At 39.2% G+C, this 22,870-nt stretch overlaps 1 protein-coding gene across 5 annotated transcripts in view; it reads right to left on the bottom strand.

Annotated features, from left to right (window-relative positions):
- Positions 1-848: 848 nt before the first annotated feature.
- The window catches only part of ATRNL1 (attractin like 1), a 1,081,427-nt gene continuing 1,059,405 nt past the window's right edge, over positions 849-22,870 (bottom strand). For 4 of the 5 annotated variants that reach the window (XM_073354269.1, XM_073354267.1, XM_073354264.1 and 1 more), the window contains one exon: positions 849-4,591. In XM_073354269.1, the coding sequence (XP_073210370.1) occupies positions 4,467-4,591 (125 nt within the window). In that variant the 3' untranslated portion in view covers positions 849-4,466. Of the gene's footprint in view, positions 4,592-14,336; positions 14,813-22,870 lie in introns of those variants that run through there. The other variant, XM_073354266.1, reaches the window with a different exon arrangement.

Below are 22,870 nucleotides of genomic sequence, written 5' to 3' on the forward strand. Positions count from 1 at the left end.
TAATACTTTGCACTTTCGTACTGCCATCCATCAAAGCATCAATGCTTTGCAGACATTAACAAACTAAGCCTCAAAATACCCCCTTTGAGTTGTTGTTTTTGTTTAAATCACCAGTTGACTGATAGGGAATCTGACACAAAAAGACTAAGGCACACATTTTCAAAATTAGCCTCAGATTTTGGATGCCCAAATTGAAACACAAGGGGCCAGATTCACCATTGTGCCCTCCTTAATCTGGGTATGGGTGAGAGATCCACTTTGCAACTCCCAAATTCTGGCCCTGCTCCAAATTGCTGCAGCTTGCAACAGCTCTTGATGAGCCATTATATGGCACAGAAGAGGTCACAAAATAGCTCTACTCAACTAAACACAGGATGATCACTGTGAGCAAAGATGGCAGAAGCAGGTCTATGGAAAACAAATGGAAAAAAAATTCATTAATATGAGAAGTCTGAAAGGCTTTATCTAGGGTTCTGGTTATTGTTCCTACAAGCAATATTTATTTGTCAGATGTATTCAAAATAGCTTTAGTGTCTACTGGCTTAGATGTTTTCCTACAGATTATCAACTGACGCAAGCATCAGTATTTCACATCAGGAAACATTGCATCCTCGAGGCTGAAAAGTTAAGATCTATTTATTTTTTACATGACTGAATAGAGACTGAACATCCAGCCAGATTATTTTAGGGACTGAGCCAGAGATCGAGCCAGGTGGTGCTTGACCTGCAAGGACGCTTCGTCCATTTGAGATTTGTCTTCAAGATGATTTCCTATATAAATACCATACACAATCTTGATAAGATGGCTCATGTGAAAAATGAGAGAGAGCTTAATATTTTTAACAGAGACTTTACTTTTATTGTCCAGAAACCCTTCAGGTGGTTTAAAAAAAACCTGGTAATCAAATTACTTACATAATGACTGTGTAATCTAGATGAATACTGTCAAAGTTATTAGGCCTAAAAATTGAACTGTTGTTAAAGTGATCCCAAAATTCTTACCCTCAGGATTCCAGACCTACAATGTAAATTGTTTGGGAAATTAATCATTGCTGCTGATTTTATACATCAGACTCTATATATCAAGATCCAAACTTTTCCTATGTTCTACATTTTTGTTTCTACTATATAAATAGAGGGCCCCGCTGTGGAAAAAAAATGCAGTTAGATATAAATCCGAACTTGCTTAGTTAAAGATATATGTCTGTCTCTTACAAAGAAATATAGTTAATAGAACTCATTACATTCTGAAGTGTAACTTATTTACACAGACTATATTCAAGTAGCTTCATGAGAAGGTACACACACACACACGAGAAATGGAGAGATTGGTTCACTCATGCTACAGTATGAGATATATCTGTTACTTTGCTTTGAACAGTAATTTGTAGCTGTGAATTTCTCCCCAGAAGTATCAATGACTGGTTTGCAAAGAAAATAAATACAGATATCGAATCCTGATGGTCAGAATTTCACCACAGGGCCACTATTCAAACAGTTTTTAGCCCTATATTTTTAGTTCAACATAAATCACACAAAAGTTACAAAGGGCCACTCAACATTTTCTGAATTTGATCTAGAGTTCAAAAAATACTCTGGGAGCAGAGCATTGAACATTCTTAAGCATAAAGCAAATGAGAATATCTGTCACCCAGTGTACAGTGGTCACCATTAAGAGTCAGTATTTGCCAACAATTGGCATAGTGTGGTATCTGAGACACATCAGTATTTTCATAGATCTAAAACAAAGTAACCATAGTTACTGAGATACTGTGGTTTGATTCCTGTTGCAATTTTCCATTTAATGGCAACCATTAATTTAATATTTCTCTTTAATGCACTTACTTTTACTAATTTGTACGCACGCTGGGAGAAGAAAAATCAAGAAGGTGTTAGAAAAAGTACTCTGAATATAATGAAAATGTTGAATGACCCCATGACACTGGTACTTTACTTGAACAATAAAAACCACATGTTTTAACTGATAGCTTAATAAAATGCCTAATGAATATCTGCCCATCTCAAGTGCTACAATAAACATTATAATCCATTTAAATGTGAATTTACTTTTCAAGTAACGTCAAACTCCAGGTGACCACAGGTAGATGCAATTCCCACGTGGGGGATTCCAGTCAGAGTAATTGCTCTGTAGAATACATGACCTGTGTACCATGGGTCTCAGGTACACATAAAAAACTGTATATTTCTCATGTGTAATATTTAGACAGAAAGATATTACAGAATTAGGGAAAATTTCCAGACAAGTGGTTTATTTCTTTGCTTTTTGAATGGCTAATTCACCATGCACACCAGTTCTACTGGCTTATTTTCCCTGGAGCAGCTCTGCATTAGAACTAACATAAGGAGCTATTTTCAGAAGACACTTTTTTCCAGGTTTTAAGTAGCATTGACTGAAAATTTGCAAAAGAATCTTTAAAAATGAATCTTAGGTTTTAAGAAATAAGGGAGTGAGGTTAGAACAGTCAATAAAAACACAATATCATGATGACATTATTTTAGCTTAAGAATGTCATATTTTAAGATAGGAAAATACTGAAACAATCATGCCAGCTAAGGAATAATTATAGCATAATTCATAAATGTACAATTTGTCAAAACAATATAGCAGTCATGGTAAGATGCAACCTAATAATCTTGTACAACCATTCCTTTTAATATTTATTTAATTTTTACATTCAATCCTCATCCAAATTAAGCAGGATAGTTTTATGTATGAATGGCATTACAAAATAAACACTATCAACTCACAACAGGGGTTTATGACTGCTGCTGTACCACCATGGCATGCAAGTAACTATGTAGTCAATTGTAAACAGTAAAATGTCATCACCTTCCTAAAATAAAAAAGAAAATGAAAAATACAGCTATAGTAGTAAACATCAATTATCTTTTTATATCTTTCATATTTACCAAAACTCTATCATATACAAGAGGCATTTATACCTCTGTGGCTCTCTCCTACATTAGCACCTTGGCAACCGTGGAGGTGATAAACTTCACTTCCAAGCAAGATCTAACAAAACTATTGGTTTCACATAAACCATCATCAATGTTTAATGCATAAAGGAGAAATAAGACCCATCTGCTACCTCCCCCCCTTAACAGTCTCTTTTTCTTTTGCTGTATTTCAGAATTATAACTAACTGAAAATACAGTGACGAGGGCCATATGAAGCTGTTTGTTGGAGCTTTTACCATGGTAAACAAGCTCCTGTAAGCTTATTAGACTAAGGCCTACTAGAGAGGATGCTTTTCTGTTAGCTTTTTTGTTGTTGTTGAGCATTGATTTGGTGAGGTCCCATATTGGAGGGATGATCTGAGAACCAAAATCTCGCTGGCTTTTGGAAGTTTATTATTATATGTATTTTGTATGCAGGATATTTCTTGAAATAGGATGAAAGTGAAGATCAGATGAAATTCTGCAGCTGGGAAAGGAAGGTCAGAGGAATATCATAATGTATTATTAATTATTATTATGGATGGGTCAATGTGCTGTTTGAGGTGCAACCTTTTTGCTGGGAGGTGAGGACAATGATTTACAGTCACTTTAGAAAATTACAGTGTTGAAGCAAAAGCAGGTATACTGCTGCAAAGTAACAGCAAGTTAAACTCTCCTTAGGCTTGCAATCTTGGAGAGAGCTTTTGGAAAAAAAGGAAACTTGATTTCAGGACAGCATTTTCCATGCTCCATCAGCTCTGATAATTAGTTGGTATAGAAGACCAACATGTACTCTTTACAGTACATATCAGTCGGAATTCTAATAAACTTCTTATGAAGTCCACTCATCATCCTGTTGTAGCCTAGATTGCATGTCAGGGCCTTTAGGAAGGTAAAAAAACCATGATATGCTTTAATCAGGTTTTTATATGATATGATCATCAAAATACATATTTGCTTGGCTACACCTACATACTGCTTAATTCAAAATCTGCCTTCAGATTTGGGCAATGATAAAACAACCCCTAAATCCACATCAGCATCTTCAGTTCCTGCTTTCTGTAAGAGTATTTTAACTCCCATTAAGAGAAGAAAACTGTACAATTCTCACCATTACATTAAGCTCTACAAAAATGTCTTTTAGTTTCCTGTGAATAGTTTAGTTTTCAATTATACAATTCCCTTCTACATTACAAAACAATGTGTAGTCTTTCCTAGATGTACTCAATATCCACCCCGCTGCAAGATATACTCAGCATCGAGACAAGTATTTAGTTTATTTCTAAATAAACTCATCAAATAGACTCATATTTGCCATAAGGTTGTTCTGCTGTGGGGAATAGCAGGCTGCAAGTGTGAATATAACAGGAAACATTACTTATCATCATCATCTTCGTCATCATAATCCATAGGTTTGCCTCCATAAAAACTGAGGCTGTAGTATAGCTTTCAATGGAAGCCATTTAAAAGGAAAACATTACAGAATGTACAAGTACATTTTCTGGACCTCAGACACAAGTTCCTTGACGTGTTGAAAGATGATGTTTTCGATTTCTGATTCCTGAACTCTTATCTTTACAGTCTGCAGGCTTCTGTTGGGAAATGTCTATCAATGCACTTGCAATTGCAAGACCTGTAAGAAAAATAAAAAAAAACCAAAACAAAACACAATTTAGTGCCCAGTGGTGAGAAGACTTCCACAGCATTGTGTCGGTTCCTTTCATGTCCAGTCTTTTGTACCTTTCCAGTAAGTCATCGGCTATTTCAAAGTGAGATGGGAAGCTAACAAACATTTTCCTATGATCTAATATGTTTTTCTTGTAATCAGGAACAAAAGGGGGGGGGGAAGTAGTGTGGTGTGGTGATAGGGTGCTAGGCTGGAAATGAGAAGGCCTTGGTTCCATCTTTTCTCTGCCTCTGACCTCCTATGTGACTTTGGGCAAGCCACTTCACCACTCTGTGCCTCTGTTTCCTTTGTTTGTCTTGTCTACGTAGACAGAAGTTCTTTGGGACAGGGACTGTCTTTTACTATGTGTTTCCACAGTGCCTTGCACAGTGGGACCCTGAGTTCAGATGAGATTTTAGGTGCTACTGTAATATAAATGACAACAACAAAACGTAACTTGTCATTTTTTTTGTAAACAGTGTGAGCATGGTAGAAACCAAGTAAAGCCTTAGGGCCAAATTCTATTCTCAGTTATACTGTGTGAAACCTTGCAACACTCGTTTATCAAAGAAACATATTGGTAGCTGCTTGCAGTCTGTCCATACTTCGTGTCTGCAACTTGCTAATACATGTACTAAAGTAAAAGCTACATGGATTGTGGAAAACCAAGTGCAAGAAAAAGTGACAGACAACTTGTAAGCATCTACAAACCTTTTACGTAGCAAGTAACTTTAATACTGAAGTTCATCTGTATAAAAACACTAACAGAATTAGCCTAATAGTTTAAAGAGAAACGGATGTGATAACATAGTAGAATGAAGAAGCAAACTACAATATTTCACTGGAACTGTAATCAAAGGATGTTTTTAGTCCAAATAGCTTTAATCAAAGAAAGAGACCAGCTTTAAGAAAACCATTAAACACAGCCTCAGCAAAGCAGACAGACATTTTTAATACAAAACATGTACTTTCTTTATAAACTTGTCCCATTCCCTTGGCCAGTGGTGTGAAATTGTTAATGGCTTTGGGGAATTAAAAATAAGGATGAAGATGAAAAAATGATTTGATCTTGGTATATCAGAGGTCTTATCATAGGAGACATAAAATCAGAGAAATTATAGATGGGTTGTTAACAGATAGTAAAACATGATAGTAATAGTTTATGTAAAATATTAACAGTAACAACTCACAAAAACACATTGTTTTATTTTTCAAACTCTGATAGAGTAATTGATTCTTGATTTCACAACATTCGGGGACCAATATAACCATAACTAATTTAAGTAATATTGACAAACACAGTAAAGGCTTCCCCTTAGAGCTCACTCAATGCTCCTTAGTTGCATACAGTGCCACTGCTAATCCACTCTAGGACCTTTTAAGATAGCTTCCAGTATTTGTAACAAATAACGTGTATTATTGCTTTTACATGGACTGAGTTTTATCTATCACAAAATCCAATTTTAAGTGTAATTCCTCACACATTATCTCACTGCATCACCTAGCTGATTATAAGTGACAAGATATAATTTTCAGTGTTTCTTTGTGACTCTAAAGTCTGCTTTACTTACATCAAATAAATTGCGAGAAAGAAACCAAGTGGTTCAGGTTGCCGATATACTGGAAATTCTGTGCTAATCCAAAACTGTAATAGTATCTTCCCTATCTCACAAAGATGTTGCAAGATTTAATTAGTTAATGTGCATACAACTCTGAAAATGCAAAGTGCTATATGCTGTAGAAGTGTTAAATACTATTATCATTTTTCAGTTTCAGGATATGCAAGGGCCAAGATTAAGTAATTTTTCACACACACACTCATTTCCTGGCATTAGTTAGCGATCCCTAAAATTTGACATTGATAAATGAAATTATAAGCTATCTTTGAGGTACCTTTAAAACATTATCAATAGCTGGTGTAACTAAAGCCAGGGATAAAATCTAAGTGACATTTTTGATGCTTCCCTATATGTGACTCTGTTTTTAACAGCTAGGCTTAGCTAGTATGTTAAATGGATTGTATATTAGGAGGAAAACACTTCTTCCAATTATTCTTATATATATATATTTTTTTTTAGTATGCTTGGTTGCATGCTGCTCACCCCACTCTGCATAACTAACATATAAGAAACACTGTTTCCTTCAAATCTAATGCTTCATTCTGGGACATGTTGGCATGCTGTTAGAGTTCCATTAAAATCAGGTCACTCCAGAAGATCATTTTTCAAAACGTCACACAAATCATCTGATGAAATTTACTTATTGTGTTCTCTAGGCCCAGCACAGTTCCTTGTTATCAAAGCAATACAATTAACTAGGGGAACAATTCATTATTTCAGACTGGCGGTCTAAAGGAATTTCATTTACCAAGTCAAGATGATGCACAGATGCTGCAGGCAAGCAGAATTTACATCAAAATACAACTGAAGATTTGATTAAAATGCTGGGGTTTAAATATTTATTGTAAACTTCACCTTTATTTTGTAGACTTTTGTTCCTAAAATGCCAAAAATCTAATATATTTAAGATGATTAAAGCTGGAAATGTAAATCCTATGATGCTCAACATCTGTCACCTCCAGTTTCACGGCCAGTTTAGTTTACCTGTGTTCTTTAGATATTAGGCTTTATCTAAACTAGAGACTTTACAGAGGCAAAGCTGGACTGAGGCAGCTGCACAGCTGTAAGATCTCTCATGTAGCTGCTCCATGCCGATGGGAGAGGATTCTTCCGGTGACATGCTTAAACCAACCCCAATGAACACCTATGTCGGTGGGAGAAGCTCTCCCGCCGATGTAGCGCTGTGCACACTACCACTTATGCTGACGAAACATATGTCACTCTGCGGGGTGTTTTTTTCACACCCCTGAGCGACATGAGTTTTGCTGACGTAGCCTTAATATGTGCCAAACCACAACACTATCTCATTTCTTCTTATCTCTCGGTAGGGTGTCAGTAAAGAGCATCCACGAACAGGGAAGAACCTCTAATGATCTGAGGTCTGGAAATTCAAGTCCAGTCACAGAATTAGTTCTATTTCTTAGTCCAATTTGTTTTAGCTGCATAGAACTACGTCAGGTTATTTTCATAATCCTTGCTGGAAAAAACAATCTGTAACTTGTTTTACAGATATGTATGGAAAGATAATTAAAAAGGGAGCTTGGCCAAATATGTCACTGTAAAGTACGTAGGTTTTTAAAGAAAAATGCATTCATAATGAGAAAAAATATGAGAGAATACAATATGAACTTGGTTATCTTTTTTTAGAAATATAATCTTTCCTAATGGAAGTTAAATGGTAATAGTTGATTGTCAAGCAGTAGCTGCCTAATCATAAAATTACTGGTGGGTGGGTATGCTGCTGTTGTTTTAACAATTACGTAAAACAATTAATAAGTACAGGAATAAAATACAGCACATCAAATGAGATTGCCTTGCAAAGTGCATTCCCAATTTGTATACAAACACAGCACTTTAATTTTGCTTTTCAACAAAAGCCTCTGAAAAGTCATTCATTCTGAGATACTCTCCTCCCAGTCTCTGTAAAAACAGGCACTACAATATATTTTAATTTTCCAGCAAAACAGCTTCATTAGGCGTGAAAGGTTAATTGCAGGTTTAAGTGCAGTTCAGGGAACAGTGCATGGGTCTGTATTGAATAGAACAGTCTGCTACAGGAAGACTGAGCACTATAAACTGTTTGCCCTGCTCAAATGTTTTACTACCTCATTTACTAACTGTCTTTTTTTACTGCTTGTATTTGTAGTTCTCCTAAGCCTTTAATAGCTATAGTTTTATTTCACTGTAATCAGATTTAAATGGAAATACCCATGCTGGGATGTTTAAATGTTTTGCTAGAGTGTATAGAGCTACATACGAACTGATGTAAGACTACACTATCTCTTAGAGTAAGAAACAGTTTGCAGTGTTGTTGTAGCCTTATTGATCTTAGGATAGGAGAGAGACAAGGTTAGTGAGTTAGTATCTTTTATTAAAAAGAACAGTAGTACTTGTGGCACCTTAGAGACTAACCAATTGATTTGAGCAAAAGCTTTCGTGAGCTCACGAAAGCTCATGCTAAATCAATTGGTTAGTCTCTAAGGTGCCACAAGTACTCCTTTTCTTTTTGCGAATACAGACTAACACGGCTGTTACTCTGAAACCTATCTTTTATTAGCTCAACTTCTACAGGTGAAGTTTTTGAGCTACACAGAGCTCTTCTTCAGGTCTGGGAAAGGTAATTAGAGTTTCAAGGTGGAACAGTTTGTTAAGCATAAGCAGTTAACACATACTGCAAGAGACAATTCAAGATGAAGTGAGCAACTAACACCTCTGCAGTCTTAGTACAAAGGAGGGTTAATGAGTTACAGATTTTGTGTCTCATTAGAACAGCTAGTGTTGCTACTGAGTCCATAATTTTAGTGTCCAGCAGACCTATGAATTTAAGCTCCTAACCTTGTCTTTTGAAGATGCTGGCCAGATTTCCTGTGAGGACACGGACTGAGAGGTCAGATATGGATTGATCATCTTGTGAGAAGTATTTGCCCCTAGGTGATAGGATGTCTTTGTCTTCAATTTTTCTGTGTGAGTTCATTCAAAAGCATAGCAATTGTTTGGTGTCATCCACATAGTTGTTGTTGGGGCATTTGATACACTGGATGAGGTATACCATGTGTTGTGATAGGCATGTGTAGGACCCGTGGGTCTTGAAAGGTATGTTGTGGGGGGTGTTGATCATCATAACAGTGGAAATATGTCTTCAGATTTTGCATCTGTTGTTATGACAGGGTCTGGTGCTGCTTTGAGTTGGTCAGTCCCAGTCTGCTGGAAGCTTGCTTCTGACGATGAGCTTGGCGAGGTTGTTGTTTGAAGGCCAGAAGAAGGGATTCATGAAAGATTTCTTTCAGGATGTGGTCCCCATCAAATATGGGTTGTAACTGTTCGCTGATATCCTATATAGGTACCAGTGTGGTGTAGTAGGTGACTACTAGGGGTGTGCAATTGGTGGATTTTTTTCCCTCCCATATTGAAGCAGGTTCTCTTGGGGTGGCCTGTTCCATGATGGGACCTACTTCTCTGGTCAAGTGGTGGTGTTTGGTGAAGAAGTTTTTTATTGTGTTATTCTGTGGTATCACAGTACATGGCTGTAGATAACAAACTTCTTGACGTGTCTGGGGTAATGAGTGGATCTGTGAAGATGAGTGCGGTGGTTCATGCATTTCCTGAATATAACTGTCTGTGGGATTCCATTACTGAAGTTGATTGTGGTTGCCAGGAAGTTGATGCTGATGTAAGAGTGTTCTAGAAACAGTTTGGTGGATGGGTGGTGGTTATAGAATTCGTGATGGAAATCTATAAGGGAGTTTAGGTCATCGGTCCAAAGAATGAAAATATCACTGATGTATCTCAGGTATATCACTGGTTTTGTGGTGCATTTTTCCAGAAATTAACATGTTAAAACTTGGTCTTATTTGCTGGCAAATTTAAAATTTTTCCTCTATAATTAATTTTAATGAAAATATTATTGAGTTCATAAATATGCCTTTTGTTAAAATTGATGGTGTTAAAGATGATCTGCTATGCATGACTATCCAGATAACTGAAAAACATTCTTCCATTTAAATATATATTATCGGGAGATAAAATTCTAGATAAATGTCTTCATTAGATTAAACTGTAGGCATTTTCATTGTTATGTAGAACCAGACCATCTATAATGTTGAGGACTCTACAATAACTAGAGCTCAAAAAGATCAATTAGGTTTGTTTGCTATCCTAACAAAAAAAAAAGAAAAAAGAAACTGGTTAAGGTCACATGAAGCAATGAAAACAGAACGACAGCATTGTGACTGAGGTTGAGAGATTTACAAGAGAAAAGACTGGGTCAATAGTATGCTATTAAACCAACAGTTTCAACCTTCAGCACTTTGCACTGTTACTTCAGTTTCATTTGTTGACTTTTTAAAAAGATACTGTACAAGCTAAGGTTTCAGAGTAGCAGCCGTCTTAGTCTGTATTCACAAAAAAGAAAAGGAGTAGACTAATGTGCCACAAGTACTCCTTTTCTTTGTACAAGCTAAGTGTAGTAATGGACAAAGTGTCATTGCATTAGTACAATGGACTCATTTGCATCACACAGCCCAATGCCCACTAAAGCTCATGCAAATGGATCTAAACAGTTTTAAAACATACTGAGTAAATGATGGGAATTACTACCTGTAATTCCATATTGGGAATTTTAACTGGGTTCTGCCCTTTTTTTATTATTTCAGGACTATAAAGCACTTTTTATATATGGAGATATCTTGGTTCATCAAATCCAAACCATTTAGTGCTTTTTTCAGTTATATCTTAGTTTGATATAATGGTTCACATTCCTTGTTAACCTGTGTGAATGCATACTGAATCAGCATACATTCATTATTTAGAGTTAGGAAACATATACTGAATCAAAAACTATATTGCTTGGGAGTTTAACTTTCAAAACAGACGATGATACAGGTGTTTCTGGGCATTCACTGGAACTATTCTCTCATCCTTTCTCTGAGACATTGCACCAAGAATATTTCTACCTAGTTCTGATGCTCAGGTGGAATTTTAAAGATCCAGTGACACTTCTAAAGGCAATAGCTCCTACTTCGTCATTAACACTCTTTTCTCAATTAGAGGACAAAGGATTGTCTTGAAATTAATTTACACAACTGAGGGCCACAAAGGCCAGGGTGTTCCTACCACAGACTTCCTGTGTTACCTTCAGCAAGTCACTTAACTACCTTATGCCTCTGTGAAACAGGGATAACACTTTTCTCTTATGGATCACAAAGGTGTTGTGAGTCTACATTAAAAAATAAATTCTAAAGCCCTTTGAGAGCTCAGTCATAAGATGTTACAAAAATGCATTATTTTTATTATGTTTTAATGACATTAATGTGAAAATCACATACAACTGCCAAACCAGGTAATATTCAACTATTGAGGGTGGGTGTCAGTGTGAAAGCTAACTTGGGTGAGATACATGCGCATACCTGAGATGATTTGCATAGATTAAAAAAACTCCACAATAAGCCCAACACCCTCCAAACCCTAATTTACTTTTAAATATCTTCTGCTTTCTGATATCTTCATGGGCTGCCTGCTGGGTCCCTGTTACCTAGGCAGCAGTGACCATGAGATGGTTGAGTTCTGGATCCTCACAAAAGGAAGAAAGGAGAGTAGCAAAATACGGATCCTGGATTTCAGAAAAGCAGACTTAGACTCCCTTAGGGAACTAATGGGCAGGATCCCCTGGGAAGCTAATATGAGGGGGCAAGGAGTCCAGGAGAGCTGACTGTATTTTAAAGAAGCCTTATTGAGGGCGCAGGAACAAACCATCCTGAAGTGCAGAAAGAATAGCAAATATGGCAGGCAACCAGCTTGGCTTAACAGTGAAATCTTCGGTGAACTTAAACTCAAAAAGGAAGCTTACAAGAAGTGGAAATTTGGACATATGACTAGAGAGGAATATAAAAATATTGCTAGAGCATGCTAGGGTGTAATCAGGAAGGCCAAGGCACAACTGGAGTTGCAGCTCACAAGGGATGTGAAGGGTAACAAGAAAGGTTTCTACAGGTATGTTAGCAACAAGAAGAAGGTCAGGGAAAGTGTGGGACCCTTACTGAATGGGGGAGACAACATAGTGATAGATGATGTGGAAAAAGCTGAAGTACTCTCTGGTCTTTTTGCCTCAGTCTTCACCGACAAGGTCAGCTCCCAGAGTGCTGCACTGGGAAACACAGTATGGGGAGGACGTGAGCAGCCCTCAGTGGTGAAAGAACAGGTTAAGGACTATTTAGAAAAGCTGGACATGCACAAGTCCATGGGTCTAGATCTAATGCATCCAAGGGTGTTGAGGGAGTTGGCTGATGTGATTGCAGAGCCATTGGCCATTATCTTTGAAAATTCGTGGTGATCGGGGGAGGTCCCGGACAATTGGAAAAAGGCAAATATAGTGCCCATATTTTAAAAAGGGAAGAAAGAGAACCTGGGGAACTACAGACCAGTCAGCCTCACTTCAGTCCCCGGCACAATCATGGAGCAGGTCTTCAAGGAATCCATTTTGAAGCACTTGGAGGAGAGGAAGGTGATCAGGAACAGTCAACATGGATTCACCAAGGGCAAGTCATGCCTGACCAACCTGATAGCCTTCTATGATGAGATAACTGGCTCTGTGGACACAGGGAAAGCGGTGGATGTGATATATCTTGACTTTAGCAAAGCTTTTGATATGGTCTCCCCAGAATATTCTTGCCAGCAAGTTACAAAAGTATGGATTGGATGAATGGACTGTAAAGTGGATAGAAAGCTGGCTAGATTGTCAGGCTCAACGGGTAGTGATCAACGGCTCAATGTCTAGTTGGCAGCCGGTATCAAGCGGAGTGCCCCAGGGGTCGGTCCTGGGGCCAGTTTTGTTCAACATCTTTATCAATGATCTGGATGATGGGATTAATTGCACCCTCAGCAAGTTCGCAGATGACACTAAGCTGAGGGGAGAGGTAGATATGCTGGAGGGTAGGGATTGGGTCCAGAGTGACCGAGACAAATTGGAGGATTGGGCCAAAAGAAAGCTGATGAGGTTCAACAAGGACAGGTGCAAACTCCTGCACTTAGGAAGGAAGAATCCCAGGCACTGCTACAGGCTGGGGACCGAGTGGTTAGGCAGAAGTTATGCAGAAAAGGACCTGGGGATTACTGTGGACGAAAAGCTGGATATAAGTCAGCAGTGTGCGCTCCTTGCCAAGAAGTTCAACAGCATATTGGGCTGTATTAGTAGGAGCATTGCCAGCAGATCGAGGGAAGTGACTATTCGGCACTGGTGAGGCCACATCTGAAGTACTGTGTCCAGTTTTGGTCCCCCCACTACAGAAGGGATGTGGACAAATTGGAGAGAGTCCAGCGGAGGACAATGAAAATTATTAGGGGGCTGGGGCACATGACTTACGAGGAGAGGCTGAGGGAACTGGACTTATTTAGTCTGTAGAAGAGAAGAGTGAAGGGGCATTTGATATCAGCCTTCAGCTACCTGAAGGGGGGTTCCAGAGAGGATGGAGTTAGGCTGTTCTCAGTGGTGGCAGATGACAGAACAAGAAGCAGTGGTCTCAAGTTGCAGTGGGGGAGGTCTAGGTTGGATATTAGGAAACACTATTTCACTAGGAGGGTGGTGAAGCACTGGAATGGGTTACCTAGGGAGGTGGTGGAATCTCCATCCTTAGAGGTTTTTAGTTGGTGTTGGTCCTGCTTTGAGCAGGGGATTGGACTAGATGACCTCCTGAAGTCTTTTTCAACCCTAATAAATTCTCCGATTTTCTAGAGTAACCAACTAACACACTTTCCCCATTAGTTATCTTCAAAGATGAGGGAACAGCAAGAAGACCTAATGCCTGGCTAACCCTTAACACCCTTCTCCAGAAGAACAGAGACATCAAAAGAATTTTTGAGAACTCCTCTTCTTGCTTTGTGTGTGTATGTTGTGGGCTGGTATTGCCTGTAGAATTAGAACAGCTTGCAAATAACAACTGGGAAATCACTTTGGGCAAGTGACCCCATAATTTCCCATTTCTTGAGGGATGATGGTAACTCCTTCTCAGCAAAATATGGGAAGACAATAAAGACAGCAGGGAATATGTCTTTTTATTATATACATAATTTACATTGAAATAAATAAAAATATGGGACAGTGTCCATACAAATAAATAATAATTAATAATACAAGAATGGAGGTCAGTGGTGATATGCTAGTAGATAGGACAGCTGAGGTTCCTTTGTGTCTGACTTCAGAGAGATACTTCCAAATCCTTGTTACTTTGGTAGCCACCATCTGTAGTAGGCTAAACACAACCTTACTCTTATAGTAGACTTATTTTTCAGGGGAATGAGCTGCCTCTTGTCAATCTGCTGGGATTGAGGACAGTTACAGTTCAGGGTCCTCTAAGAAATTTGCTGATTCTGTCAATTTGCAAGATACAAAAGCCAACAGTTCTGGGATAAGGCAAATAAAATAGCAAGCCTTAAAATATTTGGCGATGCACTATACAAATATCCTTGTGCTCTGAGGGGCCTGCTGCAATTTCTGCATACAGTCAGATGCTGCTTTCCTCCAGCCAGCCAATATGAGACATTTCTAGTCCACTCCAACTCCTTCAGGAACAGGGGTCTAGATGTACAATTAGTTATAAAACAGAGTGAATATGATAGGACTACAGAACATAACAAGCGTATAACATCAGTATATCTAGGGGATCTTCAAAGGGGCCTCAAGGAGTTAGGCACCTAATTCATATTAAATTCAATGGGAATGGGGTGCTTAATTCACTTAAATACTTTTGAAAATCTCTCCCATCATGAACTTTTATGGCTGCTGCCTTTTCCTCCTCATACTACACTCCCCATACCCTACTATGCATCTGTAAGATAAATTTTAAGCTCTTCTAGGTAGAGATGTAAAAAGAAAAGGAGTACTTGTGGCACCTTAGAGACTAACCAATTTATCTGAGCATAAGCTTTCATGAGCTACAGCTCACTTCATCAGATGCATCCGATGAAGTGAGCTGTAGCTCACGAAAGCTTATGCTCAAATAAATTGGTTAATCTCTAAGGTTCCACAAGTACTCCTTTTCTTTTTGCAAATACAGACTAACACGGCTGCTACTCTGAAACCTGTCATTTTGCTAGGTAGAGATGTGTCTTTGTTACACATTGGTAAGGCACCCGGCATACCTATGTTACTGTATAAATAATAATAATATTTGAGCACAGTTGGACCTACAACACTTGAAGACTAAATCAGCATTGGCAGCATTTTTCAGGTGTTTTCTTGTCTTTTCGTCCAGAATTTACTTCCTAGGTCAGAGACTGGTAAAGCTAGAACACAGGAGGGAATTTCAAGCATAACAGCTGTATCTGAATGCATGAATTATGATGTTATGAGCCACATCTGATCTTAAAAAATGCCAGATATCACTTATCTGACTAAATCTGGAAGAGGGAAAGACAACTTCAGGTTGTGATAGGAAAATGATTTTGTCTTGCTATGATGTTCAAGTACATTATTCAATTCTTTGCAATTTATTCTGGTGGCCTGCTTAGGAAACTTGACATCATTTGTGTAGTCGTATTTATTACATTATTGATTCTTCAACTTCAAAAGAGAAGTTATGGTCTGCTGGAGAGGATATACCTCACAGTGTGAAAGTGACCAATTCAAAACCCTGCAATACCTAGCCTCAGACATTAGGACTGGATTAGGATTAGTATGCCTAGAAGTAGACATTTATACATATAATAATGGCTCCTGTAGCTACAATAGTTATCAATACCCAAGCTTCAAGTATTAAACAGATCACCATGTGTGGTCAGGAAAGACATTCTTTTCACACAATATCAATAATTAGGAGCATTATAAGCAGTCTGTTGTCTTTATCTGAAGTATTTTACATTGGCCTCCATTACAGACAGGATACTACTCTTGTTAGACTATTAGTCTATTCCATGATGGCATTTGTACCTAGGCACAAAATGATGATAAAAAACGAGGACAGGCTTAACTCTTAATTTCATTGCTTTTGTCAATAAATAGATATTTTACATGACATGATAATAGATTGTATGAACATTTTTATATTTTACATTTAATTTTTCAATGTCAGTGATGAGTTTTGCATCTAATCAACCATTACATTTTCTGTCATGCATCTACCTCTTGATTATGAGCTGGAGTTTTAAACAGGAGTCTCAAAAACAAATTGCTTATATTTCTTGGGAAAAAGCATATGTTATAATACACAAGAAAGGTGTACAGTGAACTACAGTAAAAAACTATCAATCACAATAAAGCAAATCATCTGTAATTTATCTATATTTTTCATTTTTAGCAAAATAAATTGTTTTTAAGAGTAGAAAATTAAGAACTTCTAAAATGAGGAATCTGTCCAGAACCTTTAAAAACCTCAAACTAGTTAAATGGACATGTGGCCTACAACTGTATACTTGTTAAAAATGCATGTAATTACATAGATTTCATTGCACAGCAATGTTCCAAGCATGTTGTTTCCATCTAAATTATTAAAATTCCAGTTTGACTATGTCTCTACTCAGTAACATTGAATCAGTTACCCTTGTGTTATAAAAACATCTGTATTCTCCTGATATGCAGCACTTCAACTTGTTTTCAAGAAAAATACTATAATTTGCTACTCTACAAGAATTTGGTGAGATGCATTAATTGTGCAGGAATCTAATTTGGTCCTGTGAACCCCTTTTTGCAGAAGAGGAAACTCTTATTTGGACTGATGACAAAGTACTATTTTCACCAACTTTGAGTTAAACCAATGTAAATATAGACCAGTTAAAGTGTAAACACAAATTAAATTCTAAATGCTTCTGCTTAGAAGTCCAAATAATACCAAAGGGGAAATTTATGAACCTCTTTCTTGGTCGAGGCACATTTTGGTTTAACCTTCCACAAAACACTGAGTATCTCCTCAATATACTTTTAGTTTCTCGTATAGATTTCCAAAGCAGAGGCAATGGGAAAAACACATTTTGCTAGGATCCTGCATATGAAAGAGAGAAAACCGAATATATAAAAAATCATAAATGTTCATGAATCATGGAACTTCAGACACAAAATTTAGAGCTCCGTTTTTATCCAGATCAGTTCATCCGTGTTGGTGATTTTAACTGTCATTAGAAAAACTAAAGCCTTGCTAAAAATGGTTAACAGGATGAACAACAGTTAGACACAGATATGTCTTGTAGCAACGGGATATGCCAGAGACAGCCCTGTATTACAATGCTGAAGTATAATTTCTTTTGACTTTTACTAATGATGCTATTCCACAAATCTGATCTTTGATGCCGTTCTTTTATTTTTATTTTTTTCCCCAGTCCAGCTATTTCCACAGTCTCTCATTCTCACTACAAATGAATGCTGTGTGTATATAGAGCTGCACTCAAATTTGACTATAAATGAGTATTTAACCAAATCCTGATATCAGAATTTTCTGAATAACTCTTCAAAGATCCACGGGAAAATGAATTGTTCAGACGTGACACTGTTCTACGCGAGTAATAATTAGTATTGTAACTTTGTCATTTCTTATCCCTCTTCTTTGTGGCCAGATCTGATATGTTTGCTGGCATCGGTTTGGAGGAGGAGGGGAGAACATCCCGCTGCCTTTTGGTCCTTCCTACTAACCCTCTCACTTTCTTCTTTGCTCTTTATGTCAGACGCTCTCACTGTGATTCCTCTGCCCCAATATCAGATCCCTCTTCTGCTCAGGATGGAACAACAGAACCCTAGAAAACTACAGGCTTAAGGTTTCCCTATAGGGGCCAATCCTACTCCCACTCAAAACAATAACCATATTATTCCCAGGAAGCAGGATCAGGACAGTAATATCTCAGAACTTTGCTTGTTGCTGTCCTCACTCTTGCAAATCTGTACATTACAAGTGTTATTTTGCTATCTACAAAATTTGTTTAAAAGGACAGTGATGAATACCTTTGTGCAAACAAATTATCATAGAGGTGTGTTGAGATTCTGGTACACTGGTTTAATCATCAGTAGATATTCTATCTGCAGTACTTTTTCCGTAATGTATGTGCTCTAACTCATATGTTCTGTTTTGTGAAGTTGACTAACTACTGGAAATGTTTTTTGAGTCTGACATCCTGCTGCAATATATCATTGCTTTATCCACTATTTGGCTTTGGCCAAATAACATTTCCAGTTATTCAGTATTCAGCCAAATTCTACAGTTAAACATTAAGCACATCCCTAGCTACGTACCCTGCAGCCACTGTAACAAACAAATGATCTAAGAAATGTGATACAGAATTAAGTCATAGAGACAGACAGTGCCTAGAATTTTGAAAGATATGTTGAAAGCAGATTACTGAGATGACACCTTCAGGGTTCCAAACATTTGTAATGCATGGCTAGTGAGATTTTCTGCCTCCGGTAATGCCTGACACTCAGGAAAAAGAGAGCCAATGCCCTACTCTCGACCCTGGGCAAGTCCCTTAGCAAAGATGGCACAACCTCATACAGTACATTGATTTTACCAATTCTAGCAGAAAAGCCTATGAATATGGTTAAAGGCTTGAACCACAAGAACATATTCTACCAGAGGAGCTAATATATAAGAGAAAAATGTTACAAAACAAACATTTTATACAAAAGGCCCTTTCAGAGCATGTGCATTCAGAGTAATTACGTGAGGTATTCTGTTTTTGAGAAATAGTATACGGGCCTGTTCATCTAGTTGTTTTCCTGAATCTCTTGTACTGTACAGAATACATTGTATTAGAATTTTGACACGCAAGAAGGCATTGTTGAACAAGTCTGATCCAAGTTCAGATTAATGAGTCAGAGCAAGGTCAGCAAACATGCAGCGTGGGGCCCAACACTCACATCACCGTAGACTAGTGTTCCGCAAACTTGGCAGTGTGCCCCCCTAGTGAGGGGCAGAGGGTTGTCTGGGGGAGGGGCGCAGTGGGACCCAGGACCAGCCCCCACGTGGGGGTGGAGAGGGAGCACTACCCAGCCTGACTCTGCCCCTAGCTGTGGCCCCAGCTCCACTCCCAGTCCCTGGCTTGGCCATGATTCCACTCCCGGCCCAGGGGGTAGGGTGGGGTGGGATGGTTGGGGGCGTGGACATATTCAATTATTGGTAAGAGGGGGCGTGAAAGGAAAAGTTTGGACACTACTGCCTTAGACTTTTATAAACATAAAAAGTTTTTTAAAAAACCCCCATAAAACTCACAGGCCTAAAGAAAAGTGGAATCTCACACACATTGTGCTGGCTTGTGTATTTCCAATTATTGAAACCTCACACCATAGCGACCCTTTTCCTTGGCAGATTGTTCTATGATGCTGTCCAGCTCCAACCTCACTGTCACATCTTTCGCAATTGCAAGGAGAGCAAGCTCACTCAGCCATACCTGTGACAGTGTTGAACGCACGGAGTTTTTAATATGTCAGTGTGCTCATTGCATGGTCAGCACTACAATTGGTGTGAGCTTTCGTGAGCTACAGCTCACTTCATCGGATGCATCCGATGAAGTGAGCTGTAGCTCACAAAAGCTCATGCTCAAATAAATTGGTTAGTCTCTAAGGTGCCAAAAGTACTCCTTTTCTTTTTGCGAATACAGACTAACATGGCTGTTACTCTGAAACCTACAATTGGTGTGGTGAGGGAGTCGAAACAACATTTCCATTTCTGGTAAAACATCAAGAGAACTTGACACTATGAAATTCAAGTAGCTCTGGACTCCATGTGACAAACTGAACACCTCTGTGTCCTTTGTAAAATAATACATCTTGAAAGAGAATCTCCTGAACCAAGTCTAAAGAAAAATATGAGTTTTTTCCCATGAGATTAAGAATTTCCTCCTTTGACTCTTCTGAAGTTAGATTCTGAAGTCCCTTGGGATGTAGGAAGCCAAATAGAGTAGCTCCCTCTTGAAATCCCTCACATAAAACTGGTTTTCAGACTAGCAGCTGTGTTAGTCTGTATCTGCAAAAAGAACAGGAGTACTTGTGGCACCTTAGAGATTAACAAATTTATTAGAGCATAAGCTTTCGTGAGCTACAGCTCACTTCATCAGATGCACAGAATGGAACATATAGTAAGACATATATATATATATATATATATATACACACACACACACACACATACAGAGAAGTTGGAAGTTACCATACAAATTGTGAGAGGCTAATTAGTTAAGATGAGCTATTATCAGCAGGAGAAAAAAAAAACTTTTGTAGTGATAATCAAGATGGCCCATTTAGACAGTTGACAAGAAGGTGTGAGGATACTTAACTTAAGGAAATAGATTCAATATGTGTAATGACCCAGCCACTCCCAGTCTCTGTTCAAACCCAAGTTAATGGCGATCAACAGGTTATCTCAAGTGCTTATATACAAATGCACAAAGCCTTGGAAACAAGCAGGGAGAACTGGAGGTCCTGGTGATGTCAAGGAACTATGACGTGATCGGAATAACAGAGACTTTGTGGGATAACTCACATGACTGGAGTACTGTCATGGATGGTTATAAACTGTTCAGGAAGGACAGGCAGGGCAGAAAAGGTGGGGGAGTAGCCCTGTATGTAAGGGAGCAGTATGACTGCTCAGAGCTCCGGTACGAAACTGCAGAAAAACCTGAGTGTCTCTGGATTAAGTTTAGAAGTGTGTGCAACAAGAGTGATGTAGTGGTGGGAGTCTGCTATAGACCACCGGACCAGGGGGATGAGGTAGATGAGGCTTTCTTCCGGCAGCTCACGGAAGCTACTAGATCGCATGCCCTGATTCTCATGGGTGACTTTAATTTTCCTGATATCTGCTGGGAGAGCAATACAGCGGTGCATAGACAATCCAGGAAGTTTTTGGAAAGCGTAGGGGACAATTTCCTGGCGCAAGTGCTAGAGGAGCCAACTAGGGGGGGCGCTTTTCTTGACCTGCTGCTCACAAACCGGGTAGAATTAGTGGGGGAAGCAAAAGTGGATGGGAATCTGGGAGGCAGTGACCATGAGTTGGTTGAGTTCAGGATCCTGACGCAGGGAAGAAAGGTAAGCAGCAGGATACGGACCCTGGACTTCAGGAAAGCAGACTTAGACTCCCTCAGGGAACGGATGGCCAGGATCCCCTGGGGGACTAACTTGAAGGGGAAAGGAGTCCAGGAGAGCTGGCTGTATTTCAAGGAATCCCTGTTGAGGTTACAGGGACAAACCATCCCAATGAGTCGAAAGAATAGTAAATATGGCAGGCGACCAGCTTGGCTTAATGGTGAAATCCTAGTGGATCTTAAACATAAAAAAGAAGCTTACAAGAAGTGGAAGGTTGGACAAATGACCAGGGAAGAGTATAAAAATATTGCTCGGGCATGTAGGAATGTTATCAGGAGGGCCAAATCGCACCTGGAGCTGCAGCTAGCCAGAGATGTCAAGAGTAACAAGAAGGGTTTCTTCAGGTATGTTGGCAACAAGAAGAAAGCCAAGGAATGTGTGGGCCCCTTACTGAATGAGGGAGGCAACCTAGTGACAGAGGATGTGGAAAAAGCTAATGTACTCAATGCTTTTTTTGCCTCTGTTTTCACTAACAAGGTCAGCTCCCAGACTGCTGCGCTGGGCATCACAAAATGGGGAAGAGATGGCCAGTCCTCTGTGGAGATAGAGGTGGTTAGGGGCTATTTAGAAAAGCTGGACGTGCACAAGTCCATGGGGCCGGACGAGTTGCATCCGAGAGTGCTGAAGGAATTGGCGGCTGTGATTGCAGAGCCATTGGCCATTATCTTTGAAAACTCGTGGCGAACCGGGGAAGTCCCGGATGACTGGAAAAAGGCTAATGTAGTGCCAATCTTTAAAAAAGGGAAGAAGGAGGATCCTGGGAACTACAGGCCAGTCAGCCTCACTTCAGTCCCTGGAAAAATCATGGAGCAGGTCCTCAAAGAATCAATCCTGAAGCACTTGCATGAGAGGAAAGTGATCAGGAACAGCCAGCATGGATTCACCAAGGGAAGGTCATGCCTGACTAATCTAATCGCCTTTTATGATGAGATTACTGGTTCTGTGGATGAAGGGAAAGCAGTGGATGTATTGTTTCTTGACTTTAGCAAAGCTTTTGACACGGTCTCCCACAGTATTCTTGTCAGCAAGTTAAGGAAGTATGGGCTGGATGAATGCACTACAAGGTGGGTAGAAAGCTGGCTAGATTGTCGGGCTCAACGGGTAGTGATCAATGGCTCCATATCTAGTTGGCAGCCGGTATCAAGTGGAGTACCCCAAGGGTCGGTCCTGGGGCCGGTTTTGTTCAATATCTTCATAAATGATCTGGAGGATGGTGTGGATTGCACTCTCAGCAAATTTGCGGATGATACTAAACTGGGAGGAGTGGTAGATACGCTGGAGGGGAGGGATAGGATACAGAAGGACCTAGACAAATTGGAGGATTGGGCCAAAAGAAATCTGATGAGGTTCAATAAGGATAAGTGCAGGGTCCTGCACTTAGGACGGAAGAACCCAATGCACAGCTACAGACTAGGGACCGAATGGCTAGGCAGCAGTTCTGCGGAAAAGGACCTAGGGGTGACAGTGGACGAGAAGCTGGATATGAGTCAGCAGTGTGCCCTTGTTGCCAAGAAGGCCAATGGCATTTTGGGATGTATAAGTAGGGGCATAGCGAGCAGATCGAGGGACGTGATCGTT

The sequence above is a fragment of the Lepidochelys kempii genome, chromosome 7 (genome assembly GCF_965140265.1).
Source record: "Lepidochelys kempii isolate rLepKem1 chromosome 7, rLepKem1.hap2, whole genome shotgun sequence".
NCBI classification, from domain to species: Eukaryota; Metazoa; Chordata; order Testudines; family Cheloniidae; genus Lepidochelys; species Lepidochelys kempii.